Source organism: Lycium barbarum, chromosome 2 (genome assembly GCF_019175385.1).
Source record: "Lycium barbarum isolate Lr01 chromosome 2, ASM1917538v2, whole genome shotgun sequence".
In the NCBI taxonomy this organism is placed as follows: Eukaryota; Viridiplantae; Streptophyta; class Magnoliopsida; order Solanales; family Solanaceae; genus Lycium; species Lycium barbarum.
Genome location: NC_083338.1, coordinates 145,560,628 through 145,587,730, shown reverse-complemented (window position 1 = coordinate 145,587,730; position 27,103 = coordinate 145,560,628). Strand labels below are relative to the sequence as shown.

General features: G+C 35.9%; 3 protein-coding genes across 7 annotated transcripts; 1 reads left to right on the top strand and 2 right to left on the bottom strand.

Moving 5' to 3' along the window:
• The first annotated feature begins 6,471 nt into the window (after positions 1-6,471).
• Positions 6,472-11,273, top strand: LOC132627853 (bZIP transcription factor 46-like). 4 transcript variants are annotated; one of them, XM_060343447.1, is made up of 5 exons: positions 6,472-6,628; positions 7,185-8,319; positions 10,110-10,181; positions 10,258-10,287; positions 10,830-11,273. In XM_060343447.1, exons 2-5 carry the CDS (start codon positions 7,237-7,239, stop codon positions 10,902-10,904), a joined length of 1,260 nt encoding a protein of 419 aa, XP_060199430.1. In that variant the 5' UTR covers positions 6,472-6,628; positions 7,185-7,236; the 3' UTR covers positions 10,905-11,273. The 4 variants fall into 4 exon arrangements, with proteins under 4 accessions (XP_060199430.1, XP_060199431.1, XP_060199433.1 ...); XM_060343448.1 differs by having other exon boundaries at positions 6,490-6,628; positions 7,047-8,319; XM_060343450.1 differs by having other exon boundaries at positions 6,540-6,722.
• A 512-nt stretch (positions 11,274-11,785) lies between these two features.
• Positions 11,786-18,318, bottom strand: LOC132627851 (THO complex subunit 5B-like). Of its 2 annotated transcripts, none has more exons than XM_060343445.1 (9): positions 17,866-18,318; positions 16,799-17,089; positions 15,478-15,814; positions 14,841-15,175; positions 14,486-14,742; positions 13,525-14,119; positions 13,297-13,431; positions 12,683-12,949; positions 11,786-12,095 (listed from the first exon to the last, which is right to left on the bottom strand). In XM_060343445.1, the coding sequence occupies exons 1-8, from the start codon at positions 18,073-18,075 to the stop codon at positions 12,683-12,685; spliced, it is 2,427 nt and encodes an 808-aa protein (XP_060199428.1). In that variant the 5' UTR covers positions 18,076-18,318; the 3' UTR covers positions 11,786-12,095. The 2 variants fall into 2 exon arrangements, with proteins under 2 accessions (XP_060199428.1, XP_060199427.1); XM_060343444.1 differs by lacking the exon at positions 11,786-12,095 and adding an exon at positions 12,405-12,538.
• A 1,727-nt stretch (positions 18,319-20,045) lies between these two features.
• Positions 20,046-25,500, bottom strand: LOC132627852 (annexin D5). The gene is made up of 6 exons (XM_060343446.1): positions 25,343-25,500; positions 23,692-23,837; positions 23,223-23,441; positions 22,515-22,730; positions 22,353-22,442; positions 20,046-20,482 (listed from the first exon to the last, which is right to left on the bottom strand). Exons 1-6 carry the CDS (start codon positions 25,416-25,418, stop codon positions 20,279-20,281), a joined length of 951 nt encoding a protein of 316 aa, XP_060199429.1. The 5' UTR covers positions 25,419-25,500; the 3' UTR covers positions 20,046-20,278.
• Positions 25,501-27,103: the final 1,603 nt, after the last annotated feature.

Genomic DNA, 27,103 nt, shown 5'->3' with positions numbered 1-27,103 from the left:
CTATTAGCAAAAACTGAATGTGTCACATAATCACGAAGCAAACAGAGGGAAATTTCTCCCAAAAACCACGCCCCAAGCCACCTTCCACATTCGTGGCTGGGGTATAGTGTTGCTGCCCCTCTCGCTGCCAGCGGGCGCTGGGTTCCCAGCGGGCTGTGCAGTGGCTGCTGGCTGCCGCTCAGCCTCGCTGCCAGCGGACGCTGGGTTCCTAGCGGGCTGGGCAGTGTCCGTTGGCTGCAGCTCGGCCTGGCTGCCAGCAGGCGCTGGTTGGGCTGTGGCTTGCGGCTGCTGCCCGGCAGCCTCCGAACTATCAACTTCGCCCCTTAATTCATCCCCGTACACCATAAAATCACGATCAATTTCAGCACCCACATCAAAAAAATTAGACGAAATATTAACATCTTCCGGACAAGCAAAAGGAAACACAACCTCCACAAACTTTACATCACGAGAGACAAAATAATTCCTTCGTATCAAGATCAAACAACCGCCACCCCTTCTTACCAAACGGATATCCCACAAACAAACACTTTCTGCTCCGACTAGCAAATTGTCACCCTGAGTGTTTTGATTATGAGCAAAGCACAAACACCCAAAAGTACGAATAGCATCAAAAGAAGGAGATTTTTTTGAATAAAATTTCGAAAGGTGTTTTATTTTGCAATTTGGGTGTGGGGGTACAATTTATGAGATGAGATGCAGCAAGAACACATTCACCCCAGAAAAAAATAGGCAAATTGGCCTGAAATCTTAGAGCCCTCGCAACATTCAACACATGTTTATGCTTTCTCTCTACTCTCCCATTCTGTTGCGGAGTACCCACACAAGAGGTTTGAAACAAAATACCAGTGGCGGTAAAATAATCAATCAAACAATTAAATTCGGTACCATTATCACTTTGTACAACTTTAATTGTTTGATTAAATTGTCGATCAACCATAGCAACAAAAGCCATAAACATCTGAAACACTTCTGTTTTATCAACCAACAAGTAAATCCAAACAGCTCGGGAAAAATCATCAACAATTGTTAAAAAATAACGAGCTCCACACGACGAAACATGTCGATATGGGCCCCACAAATCACAATGTATTTTCTCAAATATTCTAGATGTTTTATTATCACTTAAAGGAAATTTGTCTCTAGGATGCTTAGCACGTAAACACACTTCACAATCCTTTGCTAAACTACTCTTATCACTACTGACATGAGGAAGCAACTTAACTACTCTCTCGGAAGGATGCCCCAATCGTCGATGCCATAATTCCAATGCTGACGTTGCCACGACAGTAGACACATGTTGCACCACGTCCGGTTTGCTAAAATAGTATAGTCCGTCCGGTTTGCTAAAATAGTATAGTCCGTCCCTCCTAACTCCCGTTCCAATCAGCTCCTTCAGTGGGTCCTGAATAGCACACATATAAGAATTAAAAGAGACAATAGTATGTAAATTATCAGTAAGTTGGGGGACGGAGAGTAAGTTGCAACGTAAATAAGGCACATAAAGGACATGATGTAAGGTGATTTTATCTAACAGTCGAACAGAACCTTCCAAAGAAGCAAGCACCTTTTCACCATTAGGCAAACCAACAGGACAATCAACAGTATGGACATCAAACAACCAAGATTTCTCACCGGTAACATGATGAGTAGCACCGGTGTCAATAATCCAAGAAGAAACATCAAACTTACCATTCAAGCGATTTTCTGGAATTGTAGCATTACCAAAAAATCCCGTAATAGCCTTCCATTGATCGGAAGTAAAAAGCTGACCCACGGCAGCGTTATTTGATGCGGTTGTTACACAATTTGCCACGGGTGAAGGCGTGGAGGTGCTGCCGGGCGTGGCAGTTGCACGCAGAAGCCACGACCTTGACCAGCGGAAGACAGCCTTCCACTCTTTTCAGTCCACCCTTCGGGATAACCCACGATGTCATAACACTTACTAACATCATGACCACGCTTCTTGCAATGAGAGCACACCAAAAGCGACCAACACTTTTCAGTCACATGTCCTACCTTCTTGCAATGTGAGCATACAGGACAATCTGCAGCACCACGACCCCGTCCTGCAGTAGCACGAACCGCAAATCCAAGAGCCTCGGTCGGCTTTGTCGCGGATTCTTGTTTGGCCGTACGAACACGCTCCTCTTGAATCACAAGCTGATAAGCCCTATCAAGACTTGGTAACGGATCTTGAGACAATATATTAGTCCGCAACGAAGAGTAATACTCGGAATACAAACCCATCAGAAAATCATGAAGTTTAGATTGCTCACGACGAACCTCATGTAAACGACCTGCCGTACAACCGGAGCAACAAGTACAAGAAATCAGGGGCTCATGATGATCCAATTCTTGCCATAGAGCATGTAATTTTCCGTAATAGACGGACACTAACATGGTTTTGGTCTGTTCACATTTAGCCAGGGAAGACCGAAGCTGTTGAACTCGTGGTCCATTAGTCTGCGCGAACCTCCTTTTAAGGTGATCCCAAAAGGGTTTGACCTCCCTAAATTTTGACAAGGAAGATTTGACATCAGCATCAATAGTGTTTGTGATCCAAGAGATTAACATTGCGTTAATTGCAGTCCAATCGGACTTTGTACAAGAAGGCTGCGGTTCAGTGATGGTGCCATCCAAGAACTCAAATTTACGTCGTGCCTCCAACGCCGTTTGTATGTCGGCTGCCCATTCATCAAAATTGTCGCCCTTGAAACGAGTAGGCGTGATATAGTCCCCGGATCGGTCTTGAGGACCGAGAAAATAGGGAGAATTAGACTCAATTTTGGGTGGTGGTGGAGGAGGTACGTCGTCACCAACTATGGAAATTTACGATGAAGAGAAAAAAAAAACTTTTGGCCTGATACCATGTAGAAACTGTACAATCTTGACTTGTGTTCTCATTCATTCACCAAGAGAGAATATATATGTGATACAATATTGAACCCTAGGATATCTCCAGATCCTAGAAATAAAGAAACTAACTAATATATGATAATTATCTCCCTACAAACATGCTACCAAATAATATCAAATAATACAAAGATATTATACCGCAATACTATAACAAAGTATTATTATAAAGAACATATAAAATAACATAATATGAAATCATTCCAACACAAATTTGATCGTTATATTTAAATATTATTATACAAAATGATTGTTATAGATAGGTCTCACAATATTTTAACATGCATAAACCTTTATGATTTGTGTTTGGTGAAGGAAGTGTCTTCTTGTCTGGGTGAGTATGCACTTTATGGAGACCCATACTGTGCTATCATTAATGGAGTTTCTTCTTGCTTAATTAGGTTACCCATTTTTGGACATCTGCCGACGAATATTCATTTACTATATATAACGAGTCTTTGTATCATTAATATATATGCCCTCACACCTTATCTCTTTAAGTTGAAACTCTGCAAAGCTAACACATGTCTATCCGTCTTGAACTTCACATGTCGTAGTCAACAAGAGATAGGTCTAGAAACATTCCAATGATGATTGATCCTCTAAAAAGAACAAGAAAAACAATATAGTCTTAACTTGGAACAGGGATTGTCTTCAACAAAAAAAAATAATCCCTCTGTTTTAATTTGTTTGAACTTTTTTTTTTTTTTTAATTCGTGCTAAAATAAATAATCTCTTTCGTAATTTGAAAACAAATTCACTTTATGAATGATTTACAGCCACATAAATTTTTAAGGCTTATTTTGAACCACAAGTTTCAAAAGTCTTCCCTCTTTCTTAAATGTCGTGCCCAGTCAAATGGGTTCATATAAATTGAAACGGAGGGAGTAGTAAGAAATTATTACCTAAAGTTGAATGATATTTTTGTAACAAAAAATAGTGTTGTAACTTTCTTAGATAATTTAAAGTTAAAACTGTGCCTCTAATTAATCAACCCCTTGGAATAGTTATGTGGGAGTCATAGTTCAAACTTGCTAGCTATAACACAAGAAAGATATAAACGTGAACCATGATTTGTAACATCTATAAGTCACAAAATTCATGGAGAGATTATAACGGAAGATTGTAATGCAAGAAAATTATCGCTAAGTTATTTAGTACATATCGTTTTTGGATAATAGTGGTTGATTGCATTAAAAATGAGATATACGAGGTTTAACTTTGAATTTTTGCCTCTGTCACTACAAGAAAGTATAAAAATGGCAACAAAAAAATTTAATATTTGGCAACAACTTAGTTTATTATTGGCAAATGAACTTTTTTGTTGCGAAAGAGTTTAATTTTGTTGCCATAGTATTGATTATTGTTGTAAAAAGTATTTTTGGCAACAGTCGTTGGGAAAAGTCTATGCAATAAAAAAAAAATATTGTCAAAAGTACTTTTGCAACAATAATCAATTTATGGCAACAAAAATAATTTTGTTACCAATTTTTTTTTTTCTTGTAGTGTGTTTTTTAATATATTAAAAAAAAGATGGCATTAAGGTTATTTTGTATTTTAAGTGCTTTATCCTGTAAATTTAATCCACATATATAATGTATCATATGTTAGATCTTGTATAAATAATACAATTTCAAGAATTATCTTCTTTAGCTTTATTTATCTTACTATCTTCCTCTTGTTACTGTTTGTTATTACTGCTTCTTTTTCCTCACAAGATCTATTTGCTTCTTTTTCGTCACAAGGTCTATTAGAAATTAGGAATAAAATCTGCGTACACTTTATCCTTCCCAAATCTCACGACTACACTGAATTTATTGTTGTTGTTGTATGGAAAGTGAAAGAGTACGAGATCACTTCACACCTTGTGATACTTGCGCTTTCGTAGCATAAAATTCAATCTTGATAAACTATTTCTCTAGCTATCCAATTTTGGGCTTTGCTCTAACTAGAGGTGTTCATGGTCCGGTTTGACTCGGTTTTTGGTTAAAACCAAACCAAACCAATTAAGGCGGTTTTTTTTTAAATAATCAAACTAAACCAAACCATTATAGTATAAATTCTATCGGTTTCGGTTTTGTCGATTTTATCGGTTTGGTTCGATTTTTACGGGTTGTAATAATGTATTTTATAATGCAAAAAAAAATGATACAAGTGAGGTACTAAATTTTCATATTATTTGCAATATAGAGCGGCTCAAAAGCAACATAAAAGAGAATCCAACGGTATGTTTCTCCTTTTTTTTATTTAATAACTTACATACATGAGGAATAACCAAAAAAACCAGTAAATAGAGAAATCCAAAATCATTAGATTAAAACTAAATTAACAGAAAAAACCTAAATCAGTGGAGAAAATCTAAAATAACAGAGAAATAAAAAAAAACACATACAAGATGAAAGACTAGAGAAGCAATTCATTTAAGTAAAACGTCAAAGACACAAAAATAATTACAATAAAATCAAAGAGTAAGGAACATACAAAAAGTAACCAAAAAAGAAAGGGGAAGAAAAAGTTACTGTGATTAAAGCCTCTTGTATTTGATTGTTATTGTGAGATTTCTAATAGAGGTCTAAAGGGTTTGGGAGGAAATAAGAGGGAACTGAAAATCTAACGAGAGAAAAAATTATTTTATGTTTACTGTTCAGTAATTTTTTTTTTATTTTACTTTATACGTAAATGGGCTTGGGGAACATGGGCTAGACTTTTTTCTTGGAATGGTCCTAAATTATAAAGAAGTTAAAAAATAGATAAAGTTTAATTAACATATATAAATATATATAATATTTTAAATATGTATATATTTATCGGTTCGGTTCGATTTTTTTTATGGGTAACACCAAACCAAATCAAATATTATTAATTTTTAAAAATTAAAATCAAATCAAATCAAACCGGGTCAATTTTTAATTTATTAAATCGATTTGACTTAATTTACTGGTTTGAATCGATTTTTCGGTTTCTTCTCAACACCCTAGCTCTAACCGAAGCTACCCACGACCGGAAGACAAGTGAGGGATGGCTCAGTGGTTAAGCACCTCCACCCACGACCGGTAAGTCCTGGGTTCGAGTCACACTGAAGGGGAAGTGTGAAAACACTATAAATCCTCCTAAAATGGGAGGAAAAAAAAAGAAAAAAAAAAAAAACTCTAACCGAAGCTACCGTATTGTTTCATTGTTTGCCCCGAAACTTGTTAATAAAAGCACTTAAACTTCAATCAAGATCTCAAGCCAATAAGAAAGTGCCAAATTAGGTCAATCCATAAAGGCCACTTCCCTATTATAAAAAGTAACCAATCCTAAAACACCAAGTGCCCTACACACAGTACTGCACACTTTTGGGCGTGCGTCTTTATGGCCTTGTCACTATCCCATCCCACCTATCTGATACAAACCAAACAAACTCATCTCAACCGCTCATTTCTTTCTACGTGGACGGTTCAAGATCAACCACATTTCCTTCAATTATTGGCCCAAAGTCACACCAACCCCTCTCCCACCCTATGTTTATCGGCCCAAGTTTTATACCTTTGGGCCCCACAAGCCCATTATTTTATTACCCAAGTACTATATTTGGGCTACCAATTTCTCTCTTATACTAAAAAGTCCTAACGAGGCACTTGGCACTTTCAAGCACCACTCACAACCAAAGAAGAAACGTCTAGCAGCGTACCATTGAAGAAAAAAAATAATCCAGAAAAACAAAAAAAAGGTAAACAGGAAGTCACAAAAGTTTTTTTTTTTTTTTCTTGTTATTATCAGCTACAATTAGAATGGTGTTACCTAAAATATTTTTCTATTTATGGGTAAGTAGTCAATGATTAGCTTGTGTTAGCTTTCTTGTTTTCTTACCTTCAAAGTTTTCAACTTTATGCTTTGATCTTTGAGCTTTGTTATTTTTGACTTGAGTTTGTGCATTTTAAGTGGATATACATTGGTAGGTGAGAAAGTATACGCTTTATTTGGATTGGTGGGTGGGGTAGTTTGTATTTTGGGGTTCATGGTGTGAGCTGAAAATGCAGTCAACTAAGTTGAATGAAGTGAATTTCAAATAGTATTTGTTTTTGATGATTTTTCTGTAAAAGGATTGGTGAAACTTAGCTTCAATTTGATTTTCCATCTGTTTCCAGGTATATTTGCTTTCAATTTCAGTATACACTTGTGTGTACCTGTAGATATATGTACATTTATGTGAGGGGTTGAACAGCATAAAGGGAAGTGAATAACTTGTTGATCTGACATATAGTTTTGTGATTCTTGAATAACAGAGGGAGCTTTGAAGTAGGGTTGGGGAATATTGTTGTGGAGATTTTTAGTAAAATGGGGGGTAACTTTAATTTCAAGAACTTTGGAAATGAGCCACCAGGGGATGGTGGAAGTGGTGGGAAGCAGCCCGGAAACTTTCAGTTGCCACGTCAGCCATCTATCTATTCGTTGACGTTCGACGAGTTTTTAACCACAACTGGGGGGAGTGGTAAGGATTTTGGTTCAATGAACATGGATGAGTTGTTGAAGAACATATGGAATGCTGAGGAGAGTCATACTATGGGAGGGCCTGGGATTAATGGGCAAGAAATTGGTGTTCAAAGTGGAAATTTGCAGAGGCAAGGCTCTTTAACTTTACCTAGAACGCTTAGTCACAAAACTGTTGATGAAGTTTGGAAGGATATGTCAAAGGAACATGGAAATAGTGTTGTTGGGGTGCCACAAAATATGCCTCAAAGGCAACAAACTTTAGGGGAGATAACACTTGAAGAGTTCTTAGTTAGAGCTGGAGTTGTTAGAGAAGATGCACAGTTAGCTGCGAAATCGAATAATGCTGGAGCAATCTTTGCTGATTTGTCCTGTGCTGGGAATAATAATACAGGGCTTGCATGTGGATATCAACAACCTAGTAGGAACAACACAGGTTTAATGGCTGGTAACAAGAATGGTGAAACTGTTATTCAGTCTCCTAATTTGCCACTGAATGTGAATGGCGTCCGATCCACACAACAACAACAACAGCCACATCAGCAACTGATTTTTCCTAAGCAGCCTGCTTTGCCCTATGGTGCTCCGATGGCTATACCAAATAACGGTCAGTTGGGCAATCCAGCACTCAACTCTAATTTCATTCAAGGCACTGCTGGCTTAACGGGTGGAGGAATGAGTATGGTAGGTGGTTTAGGAGGCGGTGGGGTTACTCTAGCTGCAACGGCATCTCCAGGTGTTTCTTTATCTGATGGACTTGGGAAGAGCAACGGAGATAATACACCATCTACTGTATCTCCAGTTCCTTATGTGTTTAATGGTGGTTTAAGAGGCAGGAAATATAGTACTGTGGAGAAGGTTGTTGAAAGGAGGCAAAGGAGAATGATAAAAAATAGAGAGTCAGCTGCCAGATCAAGAGCTCGAAAGCAGGTAATTATAGCATGAATCTTACACATAGGCTATACTTTTTAATGATTGCATGCATTTTGTGTTACTGTCTTATTCAAAATATTATGAAGAATGATGTATTCTCACTTCTTGTATAGCAGAAACACAAACATCTGTCCTTATGTGTATAATCTTCATATTTCAACGATTTTAGTAGGTTTCTCTCCCTGTAAAATGTAAATCTTTATCTTGATATCTCATCAAAGGAGTTTATCTCACGTTTTTCAATATAAAATTACCCTATTAAGTTTAATGGGAAAAGATTGCTGGTGTTTTTGTGGCCTCACTAGGTGATTAGTTACACTTTGTGCCCAATGTTATGAAACTACAGTTATGCACATATGTCTACTTTCTGGTAGCAATACTTTCAATATTATCTGTATCATACAGCTGAGAGACATGAACAACCAATCACGCCCATCGGATGTCTAATGTTAATACTAATTTGCATATCTTCCATTAAGTTAATCTTTACATGACACTCCAAACCTATCGAAAACATAAGTACGACTCTCCAAGAATTCTTAATGTAACTTCAATATTTTCAGAGGTATATATTGATGTTAACTTAATGTTTTCAGAGGTTTAAGGAATACCACATGTCTTTACCTCTAATTTTCTCTGTAGCAATATAACAAAAAGACATACATCTGCGGTTCTCATTTTCATTTGCAAAAGCACCCGACATTTTCATAGTCATTTAGTTCCTGGGTGTGGTTACTTCTTTATATTTTGACTGCGTTTAGTGAAAATTCTGGTTCCACCATTGCACACTGGATTGCTTAGGCTAGCAAATATAGAGGTCGCTTTGACTTCATTCCAAATAATTTAGCATAGACATTTAATGGTCCTCAGAATAAATATATAAAGGAATTTATGCCACCAGTACCTTGTATGGTCGCTATATTATAGACATGAAATCATAGGTGAAGACACCATAGATGAAGTGATCAGAAAGAAAACACCAGATGGTTTCCATGTTCTCTTTTAGTTTCATCTTCTTTTAAATAGTTTAGTTGAGTATTTTAAGACAAATGAAAGGCTTTTGAACATATGCCTAATCTATTTGTTGTTTGGAAGGGGTGGAAGAATGACAAGGAGAAAAAATAACATGTTTGTGTAGAAGACCTGTAGAACTCAAAGGAAAACTGAAATTAGCTTCATCTTGTCACTTTAGACAATGAGCCTGTTTGGATGCTAAAAAAAATAAGTTGGGGTAGTCTAACTTATTTTTTTTGGCTTATAAGCTGTTTTCAGCTTATAAGCTGCTTTAGATAAGCTAAGTCAAATGGGCCCAATTATTTTTTTGAGCTTATTTTAAGCACAAAATGACTTTAAGCTGGCTAGCCAAACACTCAAAAAAGCTGAAAACGGCTTATAAGCAACTTATAAGATCCAAACGGGCTCAATATTTTATTGACTAACATCCTACCTCTTATTCAAAGTTACCAGTTTAAAAAAAAAAAATCCTACCTCTGACTATCCATGGGCGTGCATCTTTATAACTCTACAAAATATTTGATATCATATGCAGCAGAATGATAGTGTATTGAAATCTAAATATGACAAGATCTGAAAGGTCATGCTTCATAGAAGCTTTAAATATCCCCTTGACTACAAGGTAATGCAATTTTTGCTTTTCAAAGCAACCAAAATTTGTATGACCTTTTGCATGTCTTCCTAAATGTAGCCTAGCCCATGAACTAGTCCATCATTTTAATCTGATGACACTCTTGTGTTCACTGATTGTCATCTATTTTAACTTTCTCTAGGCCTATACTATGGAGCTAGAAGCAGAAGTTGCAAAACTAAAAGAAGAAAACGAAGAACTTCAAAAGAAACAGGTGACTTTGTATGAATTCACATTGCAACTTTTGTCTGTGTGAATGGTTCATTACTAACTAGATTGAACTGCTGCAGGAAGAAATGTTGGAAATGCAGAAAAATCAGGTACAAAAAAATTTTGGTTCCTCTTTCCAGTCAAACCCCTCATGCTTTCTTCTTTTCTGCACGATTTTTTTTTTTTGGATGACACGGGAACCCGCAGCCGCTACCCTTTGGGTGCGCATTGGGTAAACTCAGCTCCTGTGCAGTAGGTCGCAAACCACACAGGAGAGGTAACCCGCACTAGGCAAGCTCCATGCGACGAGCTCGACCCAGAAGGCAAATCCCCTGCTGTCGTAGGCAGGGGGTTTCGAACCTGAGACATCCGTTATGAAAGCCTCATGCTCAACCAACTAGGCCACCCTTGTGGGTTCTTTTCTGCACGATTTTGCTTCCACAGACATAGTTAATTTCACCATGTATTTCACCTAGTCTGGTCATCCATATCGTGCAAGAATCACAGCTTTTCTCGGTTTGATCCTATCCAAGTTTTATCCATAGAAGCTCATAGCTATTCTGCCTCGTTGATTGTGTTGTTTTCTTCTTGAACTGAGTTAGCATAGCATTTTTGGTTCCAAAAGCTTAAGTATTGCATTTTTGTGACACAGGTTATGGAAATGATGAACCTTCAAAGAGGAGCTAAAAGGCGATGCTTAAGACGGACACAGACTGGTCCATGGTAAAAAATAAAAGGGGGTTCAGAAGTTAGTGGTATTAGCCATATTTACAAACTTATAGTAGGTGGCTGTACATAAAGGGAAGATGTATTCACTGTAGATCAAAAGAGGAGAGTTGTATTTTTGCTGTAGGTTTTTATTTCTGTTAATTTCTTGTTCTCCCTTGTTGGCATCATGCATAGAGCCAGAATGTAGAAATACCCAGTCGATAGCTGATACACATATAAAAATACATATATTAATGTAGCCTCTTTGTAATGTGTTCTGTAAAAGTGATTTGAAAACCAATGTACTGTTTTAACAGGCTGAATGTTGATTAGAAGGTTATGTTGTTTGGATTCTTCAAAAATAAAATTTTTTAGCAGGATTGAGACACACCCGGCGGCATTTTTAAAGGGTTAGAGCAACATAATTGAAAGTAATTATTTGTTCAAAGTGGAAGCTGTACGTTTTGTAGTAGAAAGTGAAAAACAATTGGGATGCTCTCCAAATGTTTTTCCGCAATGGTGTTTTTGAGTGAAGAGTCGTCGGTGATTGCTAATCTTGACAAACATCTTTCTCCTGGTCTTAAACCAGACATAAACAACTGCAAATTGAGTTAAATTTTCAGGTGAACACAAGCATTAACTTAAAAAATAATTGTTTCTCAACAAATCAGCCGAAAGCCTTGAGGTATATATGGTGGTGTTTGAAACTCGAAATATGCAGTTTCAAGTGCATTGGTTATCACTAAAATACAAAATATTCAAGGTAATAGTTGCAAATCTCGCTGCGTAATTTAAGACCAATTGTCACCGTAATATTATAACTAATGATGTTGGTGTGGATCATTTGCAAATTGAAGGAAAACGGCTTTGCTTACCAGTAATATCGTATAGCAACTCGAGTCAGGTAATGTTTGTGATATTTAGATACTTAAATGAACGTTTTTCCTTTCAAACTACAAAAGAAAAACAAAAAAGAAAGGAATGTTTCTTATTTCACATTGAAATGGTAAATAGTCGTTACAAAGAGACTGATCTCTCGCGTCGTTACAAAGAGACCGATCTCTCGGTGCTGACAGGTTAAGAGACGTGCACAAGCAAAACTGACGATCCGCAATAACACTAATGAGTTGCCATTCGTTTTTATTGCATCTTATTGATCAAATGTCTGCACAAGCTGATTTTAATTGATCGTGCCACCGAATCCATCCAACTACATTAACATGGACACCGCGGAGCACTTGTTAAAGAGGTTTTTGTACGCAAACGCGGAAGAAAAAAATATAGTTAAAAATGCGCTTATATTAAGCAATAGTATAAAAAGATGTCGACCAAACATTAATGCTATTGATACGGCGCATATGTTTCATGGTTCTACCATTCGATATGGAGAACATACTAAATGATGTACTAGCAATACCATTTCAAAATATTTCCCTCAATCGGCAGAGCTGGCCCACCATGTGCTTTAACCAAATAATCAATCAAGCATTGTCTAACCAATTCTGGAAAAAACTGGAAGTGTATGAACCCCACTAACTTATTGAATCATCCTTGCAAACAGCAACCAAGGCATCAACAACCGAAAAGAAAACAGACGGGCTAAGAAGTGGCATCAGCCCCATCATTTTGACAAGATGGAAAACAAATAGCATCCTAGTGTCAGCAAGAGACGGCACGTTGCAATGTTAATCTCAGTAGTACATGGTATAGAACAAAAGACAAATCACATGGAGTTGAATTCAACCCAGCACACTCAAGAAATAAAGTCACAAAATGTAACAACATTTGGGATATTACCTAGTACGGATAGCCAGGGGTGCACGAGCCGTCTTTCCATGAAATCATCTTCCTATGATCTCTTCCTCTAAATGATCGAGCAACAAGCTGACCAGTCATAGGCTTGCACAAACCAACATCAATCACAGAAGTGCTCCTTCTCTTCTCAGAAGATGAACCCCCGTCTTCAACATAAAAGTCAAACAGCAAGGCAAGACAGCAAACCTGATGAGCGAGGACTAAGTTTTCTTCATCTGCAGGTATAGCATTTATTATGTGAACATTGACCTGCAATAGATTAGATAGCTACTTCAGTTTAAGATGACGAATAAACTTGTTGAAAACTGACATCAGACAATCTCAATCAATGAACATGTTCAGCTAATTGTCTGAGGACTCCTCAAACCTACGGTGGTTAATAAAATGTTTCTGTTAGCAATTAAGGAATAAGACCGGAGTCTCCCTTTGAGTGAGACATTAGCCACAGGTTTGCAGTTGAATTGCATTTCACTGTAAAACACTTTTAGATCGATGTAAAACACTGAAACCCATTTAACATGGTCTAAGCAAATAAAGAATCCATGTAACATAGCCACAGGCTGCAAAACTAAACCATCAAGTTTGTTACTGCTAACCTCTGCTTCCATGCTGCGAAGTTCATTGTACCACACAGAACTATCCACCTTGGAATAGCTCTCTGCCTGTATTGCCTCATAAAGGCTCAACGTGAAAAGAGGAGGTCTAAGTGGATACTCCTTGCTGATTTTGATCTGCCATAAGAATTACCATAATGTTAGCCACTCATGAAGAGGAAAATTAAATTGAATTTTGAGATAGAAACTGTAAAAGGAATGATGTTAGACCTTCGATTCCAATTTCATTTTTCTTTCCTCGTTATTCATCTTTCTTATCAAAACAAGACAATATTCCTGAACCTTGCAGTCTACCCATGAGTTATCACTGACCCCAGCAGATGCAGGTGCATTATTACTATCCTGCTCAATCTGCACAATGTCATCCATTTCACTATCTGATTCCAGAATAAGGTATGTATCATCTCCGTATTTCTTAAAACTCGGTGACTTCCCCTTTGAAATTGGAGAGCCGGTACTCTTTGAAATGAACGCCAGCTTTGTCGAATGATCAAAAGCAGTTTTTTTATTTGGCGTGAAATTAGTATCATTTATAGAAGTGACAGGAACTAAGGATGGAAGCTCCCCATCCTCCCTCGTGCTTTCGACCTCTTCTTTTGAAGAGGCAGATTTTCCATTCACCACAACTTCTGTAGGATGCTGAACTTGTTCTGTTTCTTTGATAGCCAATGATGAAACCTGACTAGGAGATGAACCAAGAGGGATCCATGCATGCAAACTGCAGCGAGGATCATGTGAAGCCCAAGGAACACTTCTACCGGCTAGAACTGGCCAATTTAGGTTCATTAAAGAGTCAAACTGCTCCCTGTAACTCAGCCAAAAAACAGTTCAAATTTCCAATATGAGTTAGACCTTCCTTTCTAACCTTAAGGCAAAAAATAAAGGAGGAATAGGAGTAAAAGACAAGTCTAGAGATAGAATTTCAATACTGAAAGTACAAAAGAATACAAGACATCACATCATTCTCTGTGAACACGAGGACAGAGTAGAAAATAGAAAGAAGGCAGAGCACGAACTTGCAGAGCAAGTTAAACATTCACTATCTTTAATAAATTCAAACATCTTCAGCAAAACAAAACTGCACGTAAGATCATCGCTGCCACAAGTCAGTCTCATCTATGATATTGTCCCTACAGAGCCATGACGCTAAACATACAGTTCAGTGACTCACGCTAGAGCCAGCTGAGCCTTTTTCCGAGCACGGACTCTTTGCACAACTGTTTGCACCCGATTTTGCTGCCGATACAGCGACAGACCAGAGATAACAGCAGCGTGCTTTGCTGTCTCATCATTTGAAGTCTCCAAAACCCTAAGCGATGGTGACACCTCAGGTAAAAAGTCGATGCCTGCCAGATGCTGGGCCCACTTGTATGGTCGTGAGGTTCTCCTTTCATCAAATGCAATAGAATGTTCAATTAGCTTAGCTGACTACAGAAAACACAAGAAGTTGAATCAATCAGAAATACTGAAACAAACAGTTGAAAGTAAAAGGAAAAATTAGTAATCCTCTATCACAAGCTGAAAACCTGGTGTGGAAGTTCAAGGCCTGTGTCATCTGGAAATAAATTGCATAAGATGTCATTATCAGCATTCTCTTGAGAGCCTTCAACTCCAACACAAACACTATTCAACTTAATTAAGTACTCAAATTTCAAAGTGACAAGTTTTCTAGATTGTAAATCAGATTTCTCATCATCGTGTATATGAAGTGTGACTTTAAGTGGGTGAGTTTGATAAATTCCAGCCTGCTCAAGACTTTCCTTGCTAGGTATCTTTTTGGGACGCTTTCTTCTCCTTTGTCCATCATCTTCTTCATCTATATCATCATCAACTTTAGAGCTCTCTAAGCTGGCAGACACACCTACACACAAACGATTTATCATTCAGGAAAGAACATTTAAAGAAGAGCAAAGGAAGCAAACTGGGAAAGAAGAAAGGGTTCAGCCGGATAAATACAATCAAGCTAAAGTAAATTAAAGGAGATAAAGTCGGTGAAATTGAGCGTGAAAACTAGCACATCCACTATAGTGCAACCAAAAACGACAGCGGATAAACGAACAGGCATGCAGAATAAAATAAGATATTAAGGTTTACACAGCAGTTTCAACAAAGAGAAAAAACACATGATAAGCCCAAACAAGAAATCCATAGACTGGCACCAACCAGTGTCTTTATTTGCTTGCTGACGGGCAACAGCTTGAGCATCCTTCACACTACCAACAATCTCCAGCTCCACATTTTCTCCAAAGGCTTCTTTTTGGGCCATTAGCTGTGAATAAATAACATAGAGAGGCGGAGGAAGCAACTCTGCGTATTGCAACTGCTTCAACTTTTTTGTGTGCAGAACTCCAAGTTGGTGCTGCACCGGCAAGGATGCTTTCTTGAGTGATTTTAGGTGTGACGGGAGACTTGACAAGAACTTCTTCCTGTTTGCAATGGTCTCCTGTAGAGCCTTTTTTTTCTGTTCCAGTTTCTCACGAAGCTTGCATAATTCTTTGCGCTGACACAGCAAATAAGTAAGTTCAACACAAAGCCACAGCCAGACTTATCACACACACACCCAAACAAAGGAGCTTCAGCCACTCCTCCAATGGCCATATAAGTTCAACACAAAGCTACAGCTGATACATATTGTCTAATACAAGTTCTAAAGAAAGGAGAAGCATAGAATTGACCTCAACATTAGCCAAATACTAAATGATGCCAAATCTTTTTCCAGCTCATGAAATAACATGTTACAACATCTACAAATGAAACATATTACTCTTGATAAAAAATAAAAATAAAACAAATGAAACACATTAGAAGAAGATTATGTAAGTGCAATATGTGCAGAATCCACTGAAAGCACCACTACTGGAAAGCCAAGGTAGGTATATTTTCAGAATCTCTCTATTCCCTATTGACGTATAAACCTCCATGGACCTCAAACTTAGCTAAATAAAAGAGAAGCATAGAATTTGACCTGCAGATTAGCCACTACTGAATGACCCCAAGATTTTTCCGGCTCATGCAATAACATGTTACGACCTCTACAAATAAAATCTATTCAGAAAAGGAATACATAAGTGCAACATGTACAGAATCCACAGTTAAAAGCGCCAGTAAACGGAAGCCAAGCCAGGTATAGCTTCAAAGTATATCTTTATTGCTTGTAACAACATTCTTATGACCGCCTACTCCACCGCATCCACTTCTGGGACCAATTTAGTAATTGTAATAAAGATGATAGTCCTTATGTTACCTTTTTTTAAAAAAAAAAAAATGATAGTCCATCAATACATGAGTTTAAGGAGCAAGATAATTTTGATTCACAAGCAACGTGAAACACCTAACAACTCCATTTAGCACAAGATGCTGAGAAAATAACGCTAGCAAACAATCACTAATTTGGAAAACAAGATGCTGAGAAAATAACGCTAGCAAACAATTACTAATTTGGAAACAGAAAGGAGTACTTGCCAATTGCATTAAACTAATTTACCTGGAATAGCTCAAAATTGAGCCGCTTTAGCATCAAATTGTGTGAGCTATCCTTTGAAATAACAGAGTTTTTTATCTCCTCAGGTGCATCTCTAAAGAATTCTTCCTCGGGAACAAGTTCAATATCAGGATATTTTGACCTGAAATCTTTGCAAGCCTTTATAGCTTTCACATAGTGACTTTTTTCATACATCAAGTTGTGGAGCTGCAGTGTGGTGAAGTCCACGGGAGCTTTTGCACGTTCCGTTTCCCCCTTCACACGATCCTCTTCGAGCAAGATTGATCTATTTGCCTATGGGAGGATGTTTAAGGTAAGTTTAAAGAAGTCAGTTGAAAATATTAACATAGATTTCATGGCACAATTAGTTTGCTATCCGGCAATCCTAGCGTTGGTTTATTGAAACGATGTAAGAATGGTTAGATGAAGGAAGACGGCCTAACACTTTACACAAATTTCAAAGTTTGGTACCTTGCTCTAAGTGTAGAGCCCAAAAAAACCAGATAAAATATACCTTGTCAAAAAAAAAAAAAAAAAAAAAAAAAAGATAAAATATACAAATCTAAACTTAACATGAAATATGTGCAGTCTTTGCAATTCACAATGAAGCATGTATCAAGTTTGAGAAGTGAAGCAATCAAGCGACAATATCATTCAACGAGAACAAGAGTTAAAATACAAGAGGACACAACCGACTCTCCAATCCTCTAGATATGATTAGAAGACTTACTTGAAACAATTCAAACGAAACTAACTTTAACAACTAAATCTAATCTTAGCAGATTTTTCAAAGACAATTCAAATGAACAACTAACAAAACGACTCATAAACCTGATTAGCTCAATAGCAAGAAGGAATAGAAGCACATGTACATAGATTCAATTAGTCGATAAATTGCATTGAGATCACCGAGCAGAGTGATCAAACAACTAGCATCGAATTACAACAACTAGCATTCATACGGATGATATGTAAATATACGTGAATTGAGTGATCTGGAATCATTAACCCTAATCATATTCATTTGAATAGTTTTATCACTTCCTTTGTAACAAAAAGGCTATCATTACCTGACGAAGAGAGACGAAGTTGATGAAAATCTGAGTGACAAGTTCGCGAATTTCAGATTTAGGAGTGCTTTCTTTCTTCATAGAAAGTATTTTCGAAATGATTTCCTCAACTGAAGCTTTGCTTTGCTGAAGAACTTCGTACGGCGACTTTTCCTGTTTGTGTTCTGGTAGTATCTCCCCGGGTTCCCTCATCGTTACGTCCAGCTTCATCGCTGCTCAGTCGTACACTAGGCTTCTCGATGTGTACGCTACTAGGGTTTCTTCTGTCTGCTTCAGTGCAGCCTTCTTCTCCTTTTCTTTTTTTAGCAAGGTAATCTTGTTTTCATTTTTTCTCCTTGTTTTTTTTTTTTTTAAAATAATTTGTTTCCAGAATTTACGAAGAAAAATACCTTAATGGAAAAGATTAAAAAAAAAAGACAATTTATGCATTTGTTTTCAGAAGTTCTTGCATTTCTCAAAAAGTGTTTTCTATGTTATGCATTGTTTATTTTTTATGAAATGACAATTTTAGTGGTTACTTCCGTGTATTTATTTTTTTAGTTTATCTAAAAAGAATATTACTATTATATAGTATATTGAAACAATATGACTTTAAAAATTATCTTTTAAACCTTAAGGAGATGATTTGTTGTGATACAACTATTTAAGGTTAGGTTTAGACAATAAGTATCAAAAGTCCTTTAACGTTTTTCTTCAACTTTGTGCTCAATCAAAAAGTGTCACATAAATTGAATGGATAAAGTATAAAAAAAATATATAGGTCACCATAATTAATACTTCAGTTTAAAAAATTATGATAACAAAAATCTTTGCCTCTAGCGTTTGACCATAGATTCTCAAAAAGATTTTGAAAAACTTGATTTGGGTGAAATTTTTTCAAGTTTTAAAAATGTGTTTGGTCATAGTTTTTCAAATCATATTTCACCTTTTGTTTTGAAAAACATGAAGCATTACTTATACTCATAAGTTCTAAAAACTATCAAGAATACTCAATCATACAAAGTTGATCATCCTAAATTATGCAGAACATTATATTTTAAGAACAACTGCTAATAACACTTATTAGCTACTACAATTCAAATTACAATACAAAGATCCATATTTATCTTTGCAACGGATTTCTACAGTTGACCGAGCAATTTTCCATAGGATTTCTTCTTCTACTATTTGGGCACAGCTTAACTCGTTCGCTTTATAGAAGAGACTGCTTTAATGGTAGAAATATGATTGATACGGCTTTAGTGGAGAAATATGATAAAGAAAATTAGTTGAGTCATAAATAGATGGGGCTTTTTTATAAAATACAAAAGTTTGAGATAATTTTTAAAAGTTTTGAAAAGGCCAAAACATAAATCTTGGCCAAAAATAGGTTTAAGACATAATTTGGGATTTGAAGATTTGTTTTCAAAATCTTATGACCAAATAAAGATTTCAAAACAAATCTTCAAATATGCTCCCAAAATCTATGGCCAAACTGGAGCTTAAGGAGTCTGTGCAACCTTTTTTTTTCCATCTTAAATAATTTATGTTAGTATCTTATTTCCAAAATGAGTTATATGTATAGCTTTCTTTACAAAATGCAAAAATTATATTGACAAAAGTGAACACCACTGTGTTGGACTCAAATTCGTTGTCCATGCCAAAAGAAGGAATCAAAGAATTACAAGTTAGAAAAGCTTCACCCCCAAAAAATTAATATACTTGATCATTTCTCTAAAAAGAAAATTATTAATCTTTGTTTCAACTTATGTGATTATTAGGCATGAAATTTGCCTTTTTTAAAAAATTATGATCTTAAACATGTTAGTGACATTTGTGTAGCCAAATAAACTTATCATTAAGGGCAAAAAGTGAATCTAAAGTAACATTATTTTCGAATGTAGAAACGTGTTTTGTAATGAAATGTAGCAAGGATCAAAATCAAAATTTATCAACAACTTAGGGCTCGTTTGGTATGATGGATAGAGAAAAATAATCCTGGGATAAAAATTAGTACCACCTCATCCCACGTTTGGTTGGAAAAAAAACTCGGAATTAGTTATCCCTGGATAAGTTGTTTCCAACCAAACGAGCCCTTAGAGTTCAAAGGTGCTCTTAACCCCAAGAAAAAGAAGAAGAGCCAAATGTGATACTTTTCTTCCCCAGCTGGAATAACATTTGTCCCAACTCACAACAATACCTCCAAAGTCAAAGGTGATTCTTAAGTGAACATCTGAAGGCACCTTTACAACAACTACCAATGTATAGACACCGTTTAAAGACAGCCAAACTCAGAAATTAAGCAGACATTAATAGAGTAACTGCAGAGTTGTTTATGGCTCCTAACATGCAACAGAAATTTCTTGCTTTACACACATGGGTTTCAACACTGACGACATACTTAAAACACCAGCTATATGGTCTCGAGTCTTCATTAGTGACCAGGCCCAAGAAGAGATAGAAGAAAGGTACGATAATCACCAGAAGTCTCGGAATGAACAGCATCATTAAGAGATTTCCTATGCTTTTTCTGGTACTCTACTTTTATATACTGCATATCGATCTCAGTTCGCGTGACTACTATCCTGATGAGAGTCTTATCATCCGTCCCCAAGCCCTTCATTGCCTTGTGCAACTCCTGCATCCATTAAACATATGTAAGGTGCAGGCAGTGCACATTTTATTCACGTACGAATAAGCATAAAAGAATGGCTTACTAAATTCAAGACAACAATGACTGAACAGAGATTATAGCAAACTACTTAAGATATTCTGAAGCCCCCAAATGAAGGATGCTATAGTACAAACATAAAAATCTTTAGAATCCCTTTCAACATCAAGTTGAGATATAGAGCCAAAATGAATGAGAAATATTCCACTGTAGAAAGAGCAGTATGAAACTTTCCACATGAAGGAGAACAAATATCACAGTGAGGTATAGAGGCAATGCATCTACATTACACACAAGATAAAATTAGTCTACTTGAAGGAAAAGAATATTTTTTGGAGGATAGTGATCTCCAACAAACCTTTTGGGCAATATAAATCTACACCAAAATACAGCTTAGCCACTTTTTTTCTTGATTGGTACACATATAACCAAAAGCAAGGAGACGAAGAAATCCAGTAGGAGGAAGAGGATCAAATATTAAGTATAACATCAGGAAATGAAATGACCATGCCATCTCCAAAAGGTAACTATCATGATATTTGTCTCTTGACAGGTGTCAAGTGTTATGCTTATAATATCTACTCAATTCCTCCTGATTTGACTATTTACTTCTACTTGGCACTTTCAAAGAGAAGAATTGAAAGTATTACTCTTTCAACCAATTAAAGTGTCCTATGATTTTAGTCTTTAGTGGTCAAGTTTGACCAGTACTTTTACTAATATGAAACATAAGCTTAAAAAATTGACAAAATAAAAGTAGAACAACAACAACATACCCAGTGAAAAATAATACTATTGATTGATTAGATATAGGGTGTGTTTAGTATGGGGGAAATTGTTTTCTAGAAAATAAGCTTTTTCTTATTTATTTTCCAGTTTTTGGTTGATGAATGGAAAATCTTATTTAGTGCTTGATTGATCAGTAGAAAAAAAATTCTGGTAACAGAGTGACCCATACTGCTATGAATATAAAGAAATTCTGAATTGTGAAGTAAAAAGTAAATATTTGGAATGGAAAATATAGTTTTAATATTAAAAAGGGTTTGAGAAAGTAGAATTACATTAATTAAATATACCAATAATATTACAAACAGATGATATGGACAATGTAGTTTTATTTCTTTGTGATTTTTCATGTGAAAAAAGAGTAAGCGAGCCCTTCCACGTGTTCTTGAAAAGAAGCAAAAAAATTCAACCAAGAAAATAAATAAATAAAAGAAGCAAAACAAGGAATTCATTGTAAAACCAACACAGAAATAAGAAACAAAGAGCGCACCATAAATCCGTGTGTCTAGCGCCTCCTTTTTTAACCGGAAAATGACTTCCCTTGGATCCTTAAGGAAGTCATTTTCCACTAATTAGAGGAAAATGTGTTCCTTAGCAAAAAGTTTTCTCAAATATGCGCAACCAAACATGAGAAAATTGGAAAAATAAAATCTGCAATTTTTTTCTTTTCCTTCATACCAAACACAACCTTAGTTACAAATTTAACTTGGGATAGTTAATTCCTTCATTTCCTCAGTTACCAGTTTCAAAACAGAAAAAAACCTTCATTTTCCTTTTTTTATAGATAAACTTACAAAAGTCAGAAGATACACCATCTTTTTGGTCATGTCCATGTAAAGGAAGATAAAGAAAAATAACAGAAGTAAACGACATCCAAAATTCCCAACAGCAAACCCAACCCCCACCTTTAAAAAAAATGAAAAAGGAGATAATATCATTTGAGGAAAAAGAAAGAGCTAGTCAGAAGCATAAGTTCAAGAATATCCATACTATAGGCAGAATGGTAATTGTGTTTATGACTTCATAAGAATTAAACAAATGTAACCTGTACCTTTGCAAAGTATTTTGCTGGATTCTCAGCACACTGCAAAATAGTCAAGAGGGCAAACTCAAAGAGCCCAGAGGTTTCACTTTTTACAGCCTGTAACAGTTGCAATCCATTGGTTAACTAAATTTAAAATCTGAATAGGTTTTCTAAATGAAGTCAGCTTACCTTTTTTAACGACCTGCTGTACATGCTGTGATAAGCAGCACTAACAGCAGCCAAGTGTGCCCTGCTTCTTTCAGAGAAAATTTGTATAAAAGTCTTCTCATCAGTTCCCAGTTTCTTCTCCCCAGCTTTGTAAAGAGCTTTGGCATCATAATCCACCGTAGCTCTGTCAACTTCTGGGCCTTCATAGCGCATTGCACTTACATATGCTAGAAGCAACTGTAGTGATTAAGAGAAAATAATACATCAGTATCTTCCTTCATAAGACCTAAGCAGTACGCGCAATTATCTGTTTGAGTTTTAGAGATCGTACAAGGTAAACTCCCATTTGTATAAGCAAGTAAAACTCCAAAAAAGTAACTAATATATTGAAATCAGAAACCATACTAGATTCAGGTCAGTTCTATTCAACGGAGGCATAGGTGCCCGGTGCCCCAGCACAAAGGGTAAATGGTATAAGTACAAAAGTCACTTGAGAGTTCCTCATTTTCCCCTCATCTTTCCTAAAGACTATAACTGGACAAATAAAGTTCCACAAACTACTACTATTACTCATTTATTTACTTTTTACACAAGGTTATCGTCTTTTAGGTGATCCAGAATTGCCTTATGTTCTCTTCTTTCATGTACTTGTAATCATCATTTAAAAGGGAATAAATGACTCAAGTGAAAAAAAGGTTTTAGTTTGTACAAGATGGAGAGGGTGACTACCTTTTTGTGATCACCAGATGCGTGAAGCTCAATATCATGCTCAAGGTAGGTACCATTCATGGAATGGTAAAGTTGTTTGACATGTACTATTTGAGAAGGAGTCCGAGAACATATCACTTCAGTGGCAGCTCTGAGATCAATGGCCTCAGCACTCAAGGCCTTCCTTACTAGTATAGCATCCCTTCCTGCTGGATCATACATCCAAAGCAAGACTGCTTTCTGGAACCATTCAAAATGATAAAGAAGATGAAGAAACGGACAGCTTGAAAGAGAAAAGACTAAAGGAGGAATCACAAATTTTGCCACATTCAGTTTCATTTGTCTATTGTCATTGATGTTGCTAATGCCCTAACTTTTTAAATCTTCTCTCTGAATGCAATAAGCTTTAGGCCTCTAAAATTCTTGTTTAATAAAGTAGTAAGTTAAGAGTTATCAAAGATATTCCAGAATTTCTATTCTCCATCAATACCTCGAGGTTACCACTAAGCTCTTTGGCCAAGCGTTTGGTTAGCTCTTCAGAATACATAGCTCTGTATTCCTGTTGAATAAGAGCCCGCTGAGTTGCATCACGATGGGCAAGGATGTTAATGACTGCTGGTTTATCACATCCAAATCCTGCACAACACGAACCAAGTAATTCAATAGAAGGCAAGCTGAATAGCAACACACTATAACTTAATTCCGCTTTTGAAGTCACCTTCTGATTTTCAAGTATTGTATGCATTCATAAGAAATTACGTCAGAAATAACTTGATTATGCGTTTATTTTCCACTTTGGAGTACATACACTCTAACCCAGAAATTAAACCGAAATGGGATGATGACATTTATTTGTTAACCTGATAGCACTTAAAGTTCAAAGGAGTATACTATCCTGTAAGCCATAGCTTGCTAGGAGTTCTAGAAGCAAAATGTATCATCTTTTGTGCCCTGTCTGATATTTTGATTGGTTCAAAGTAATTGATGTGAAACAGAACTACAGAGCTCGCGTGAAAGGAGAAATAAACTGTGAAGATTAATCATTATCTCAAGGCTAAGCTACCTTAATGTCATGGGAGACACCATGCTTTACCTGTTAAATTTCATTGAGGCCTTGAAATAGGAATAACTTCTTTCATTAGGAGATTGGTTAGCTTTACACCAAGGGGTGGAGGGAATGGGATATATTCAGAAGCCCTGGTAGTGATTCCAGATAATTGCACCAACGCCAAGTCATAAACATTCTGCCACGAATGAAATTTGCACTATCAAAATTATGATGTGCTGAATTTCGTGAACTCCATCATCCTATGCATTTCCTCTTTGTTTAGCTACGCTACTTCTAATAATTATTTTTCTTTTTCTTTTTTTTTTTCTGATACCATTATTGTCCGGGCCAGCTTGCACGCACCTCGACTAATTCCACCGAATACCTGTCAGCTCCCACCAGCAACAGGTACCAAGTAACTATCCACCAAGGCTAGAACAAATGGAAAAAAATCACCTAGTGTTTTTGTCTCTTTTGATAATTGAGCCTGAGACCTCATGGTTCTCAATCCACTTCGTTGACCACTAGGCCACACCCTTGGGGTGCAATAATTCTAGAAAGCATACAGGCAAATCTACACAGAAAATTGGAGACAAACTCATGCAAATCTACACTTCTCCTATCCATCACTTGTTAAAAAAAAGGATATAATTATTTTACAAGTTTTTATTTTTAAAATATTCAAGGAGTAATGTTAAATTCTATTCTATTTTTAAGTAAACAACACTAAATCAAATACAAATACATGCCAGAACTACACATGTGCTTTCTCCCCTGGCACAACAACTTCCTTTCTCTCTTCATAAACATCTTATTCTTTTTTAAAATGATAAAAAGCAAGTAATTAGGCCCTTTCTGATTTTTCTTTTTGTCATGCTTGAAGCTTAATTCAGTGAAGTAGAAATTCATCCTCAACAAAAATTCAAAATTTTAGGGCAAAAACAAAAAGGGAACCCACAAAGCAGGATGAATTACAGTACAAAAGACAAATAAAAATGAAGCAGAACCTACAAATAAAAAAGGAGAGAAGTTATGAAGTTAATGGAAATGATCACATAGACTTAAATAGAAAGATAATGGTGAGGAATAATACCTTTGAAAGCTTTGTAAAGGTGCATGGCGTCATCACGAGGGGAAGATAAAACTGGAGGAATTGTAAGGGTAGCCATTTTCTCTCCTCTCTACTTTTTCCCCCTTTCTTTCTCTCTCTCTCGATTAATAAATGATAAAATAAATGATAAAATAAATGTACGTGTACACGCCCCCGTCAACCCGCCAACTACTCCAACTAGCTTTTTCCTTATTTTAAAAATGAGTCGTATTGAGTTCACGTGACCCCACTTTGAATTCAGAGAATCCCACAAACTCTACTCTATAATAAAATTTCTTGGTTTGATACAAGAATAATGTGTTTGTCTAGGCTTCTAAAATAAATTTATTTTAAAAAATATTTTTTAAGAGCTTATTTAGCGTAGTTGATTTAAAGGAACTGATAAGCATTAAGTGTTGATAAGTATTTTAAGCGTTAAAGTTAATTTGATAAATAAACGGTTACGCGTTTGGATAAAAGTACTGAAACTGATAATAAGCTGATTAAATATTTTACAAAAAAAGTGCTGATAAGCATTTTTTTGTTACAATGACTTAAATACCCTTAAAATCGTTTACACTTATAAGAACGTTACTTTTATAAGTTTTTGAAATAATTTATGCTTAGTTTTATTTTTAATACAAAATTAATTAGATAAAATCTTTTCTTAAGAATATAAATTATTTTATGGTAAGTTAAATTACAATCATAAGCTATAAAAAAATAGTTAACAATTATACTAAAGTTAGTTAGTATAACAAGCTCAAATAGTACACAATATTTGAATAGAAGAAACACGTATACACTTAATGAAATTCTGTTTGTTTCTACTTAAATCAAACCATTCAACTATTATGAATATCGTGAGCAATCAAATCACGAGCAGCCATTCAACTATTATGAATATCTTGAGCAATCAACTCACCAGCAGTCATCCAAGGATATTATCTCCTTGATTTTCTGGATTTTCGATGTTTGCATTTCTGTAATTCTCGTATGTTTTTAATGTTGGTAGAGGAGAGTTGTTGGGTTTTAAAGACGTGGGGTGAGGAAGTGACGTGGGTTTTAAAGACGTGGGGTGAGGAGAGTTGTTGGGTTTTAGAGTAAATGTATTTCAAGGATTACGAAATAATATTAGGGATAGAATAGTAAAAGTCTTGGTCAAACTAAAAGTGCTTATAAGCTCAAAAATAATAAGTTGGGGGAGACCAACTTATGACTTATGGCTTATCTTTAGCTTATAAGCACTTTTATTTTTACCAAACGCGAAGATCAGCCGAAAAGTGCTTATAAGCTTAGCCAAACACCCTATAAAAAGTAGTACTGAAGTAGTTTGTGTTTGACCAATTAATTTAAAAAAAACTTTTGAGCAGCAATTAGCATTTGATCAAACTTTTAAAAAGTGATTTTAAGTGTATTTTTCTCAAAAGTGCTTTTCAAAAAAGTGCTTCTAGGAGAAGCTATTTTTTTTTAGCTTCTGGAAATTTACTTCTGTTACTCCCCAAAGGCCAAAAGTACTTATTTTCTCCCAAAAGCTTGGCCAAACACCCCCCTTTTTAAAAAAAAAAATAATAAGCACTTTTTGAAAAAAATAAGTACTTTCGGAGAAACATAAGCTCGGCCAAACAGGCTAGAAATACAAATTCAATTTATTTAACCTAGGTTAAAATTATAAATAATAAATCATTTTTTTCATAAGTCACTATATTTTTTGCAAGAATTGAACAATAAACGAATTTATAATTTATTGGAATATTCTCATGA

What these genes read in the sequence shown, in the direction of transcription:
- LOC132627853 (XM_060343447.1), top strand. Translation starts at nt 7,237, where the DNA reads ATGGGGGGTAACTTTAATTTCAAGAACTTTGGAAATGAGCCACCAGGG. An exon ending in AAGAACTTCAAAAGAAACAG is followed by an intron (nt 10,182 to 10,257) that starts GTGACTTTGTAT and finishes GAACTGCTGCAG; the next exon opens with GAAGAAATGTTGGAAATGCA. An exon ending in TGGAAATGCAGAAAAATCAG is followed by an intron (nt 10,288 to 10,829) that starts GTACAAAAAAAT and finishes TTTGTGACACAG; the next exon opens with GTTATGGAAATGATGAACCT.
- LOC132627851 (XM_060343445.1), bottom strand. Translation starts at nt 18,075, where the DNA reads ATGAAGCTGGACGTAACGATGAGGGAACCCGGGGAGATACTACCAGAA. An exon ending in GCAAGCAAATAAAGACACTG is followed by an intron (nt 15,176 to 15,477) that starts GTTGGTGCCAGT and finishes GTTTGTGTGTAG; the next exon opens with GTGTGTCTGCCAGCTTAGAG. An exon ending in AAATGAAATTGGAATCGAAG is followed by an intron (nt 13,432 to 13,524) that starts GTCTAACATCAT and finishes TTCTTATGGCAG; the next exon opens with ATCAAAATCAGCAAGGAGTA.
- LOC132627852 (XM_060343446.1), bottom strand. Translation starts at nt 25,418, where the DNA reads ATGGCTACCCTTACAATTCCTCCAGTTTTATCTTCCCCTCGTGATGAC. An exon ending in CATCTGGTGATCACAAAAAG is followed by an intron (nt 22,731 to 23,222) that starts GTAGTCACCCTC and finishes TAATCACTACAG; the next exon opens with TTGCTTCTAGCATATGTAAG. An exon ending in CAGCAAAATACTTTGCAAAG is followed by an intron (nt 20,483 to 22,352) that starts GTACAGGTTACA and finishes TAATGGATGCAG; the next exon opens with GAGTTGCACAAGGCAATGAA.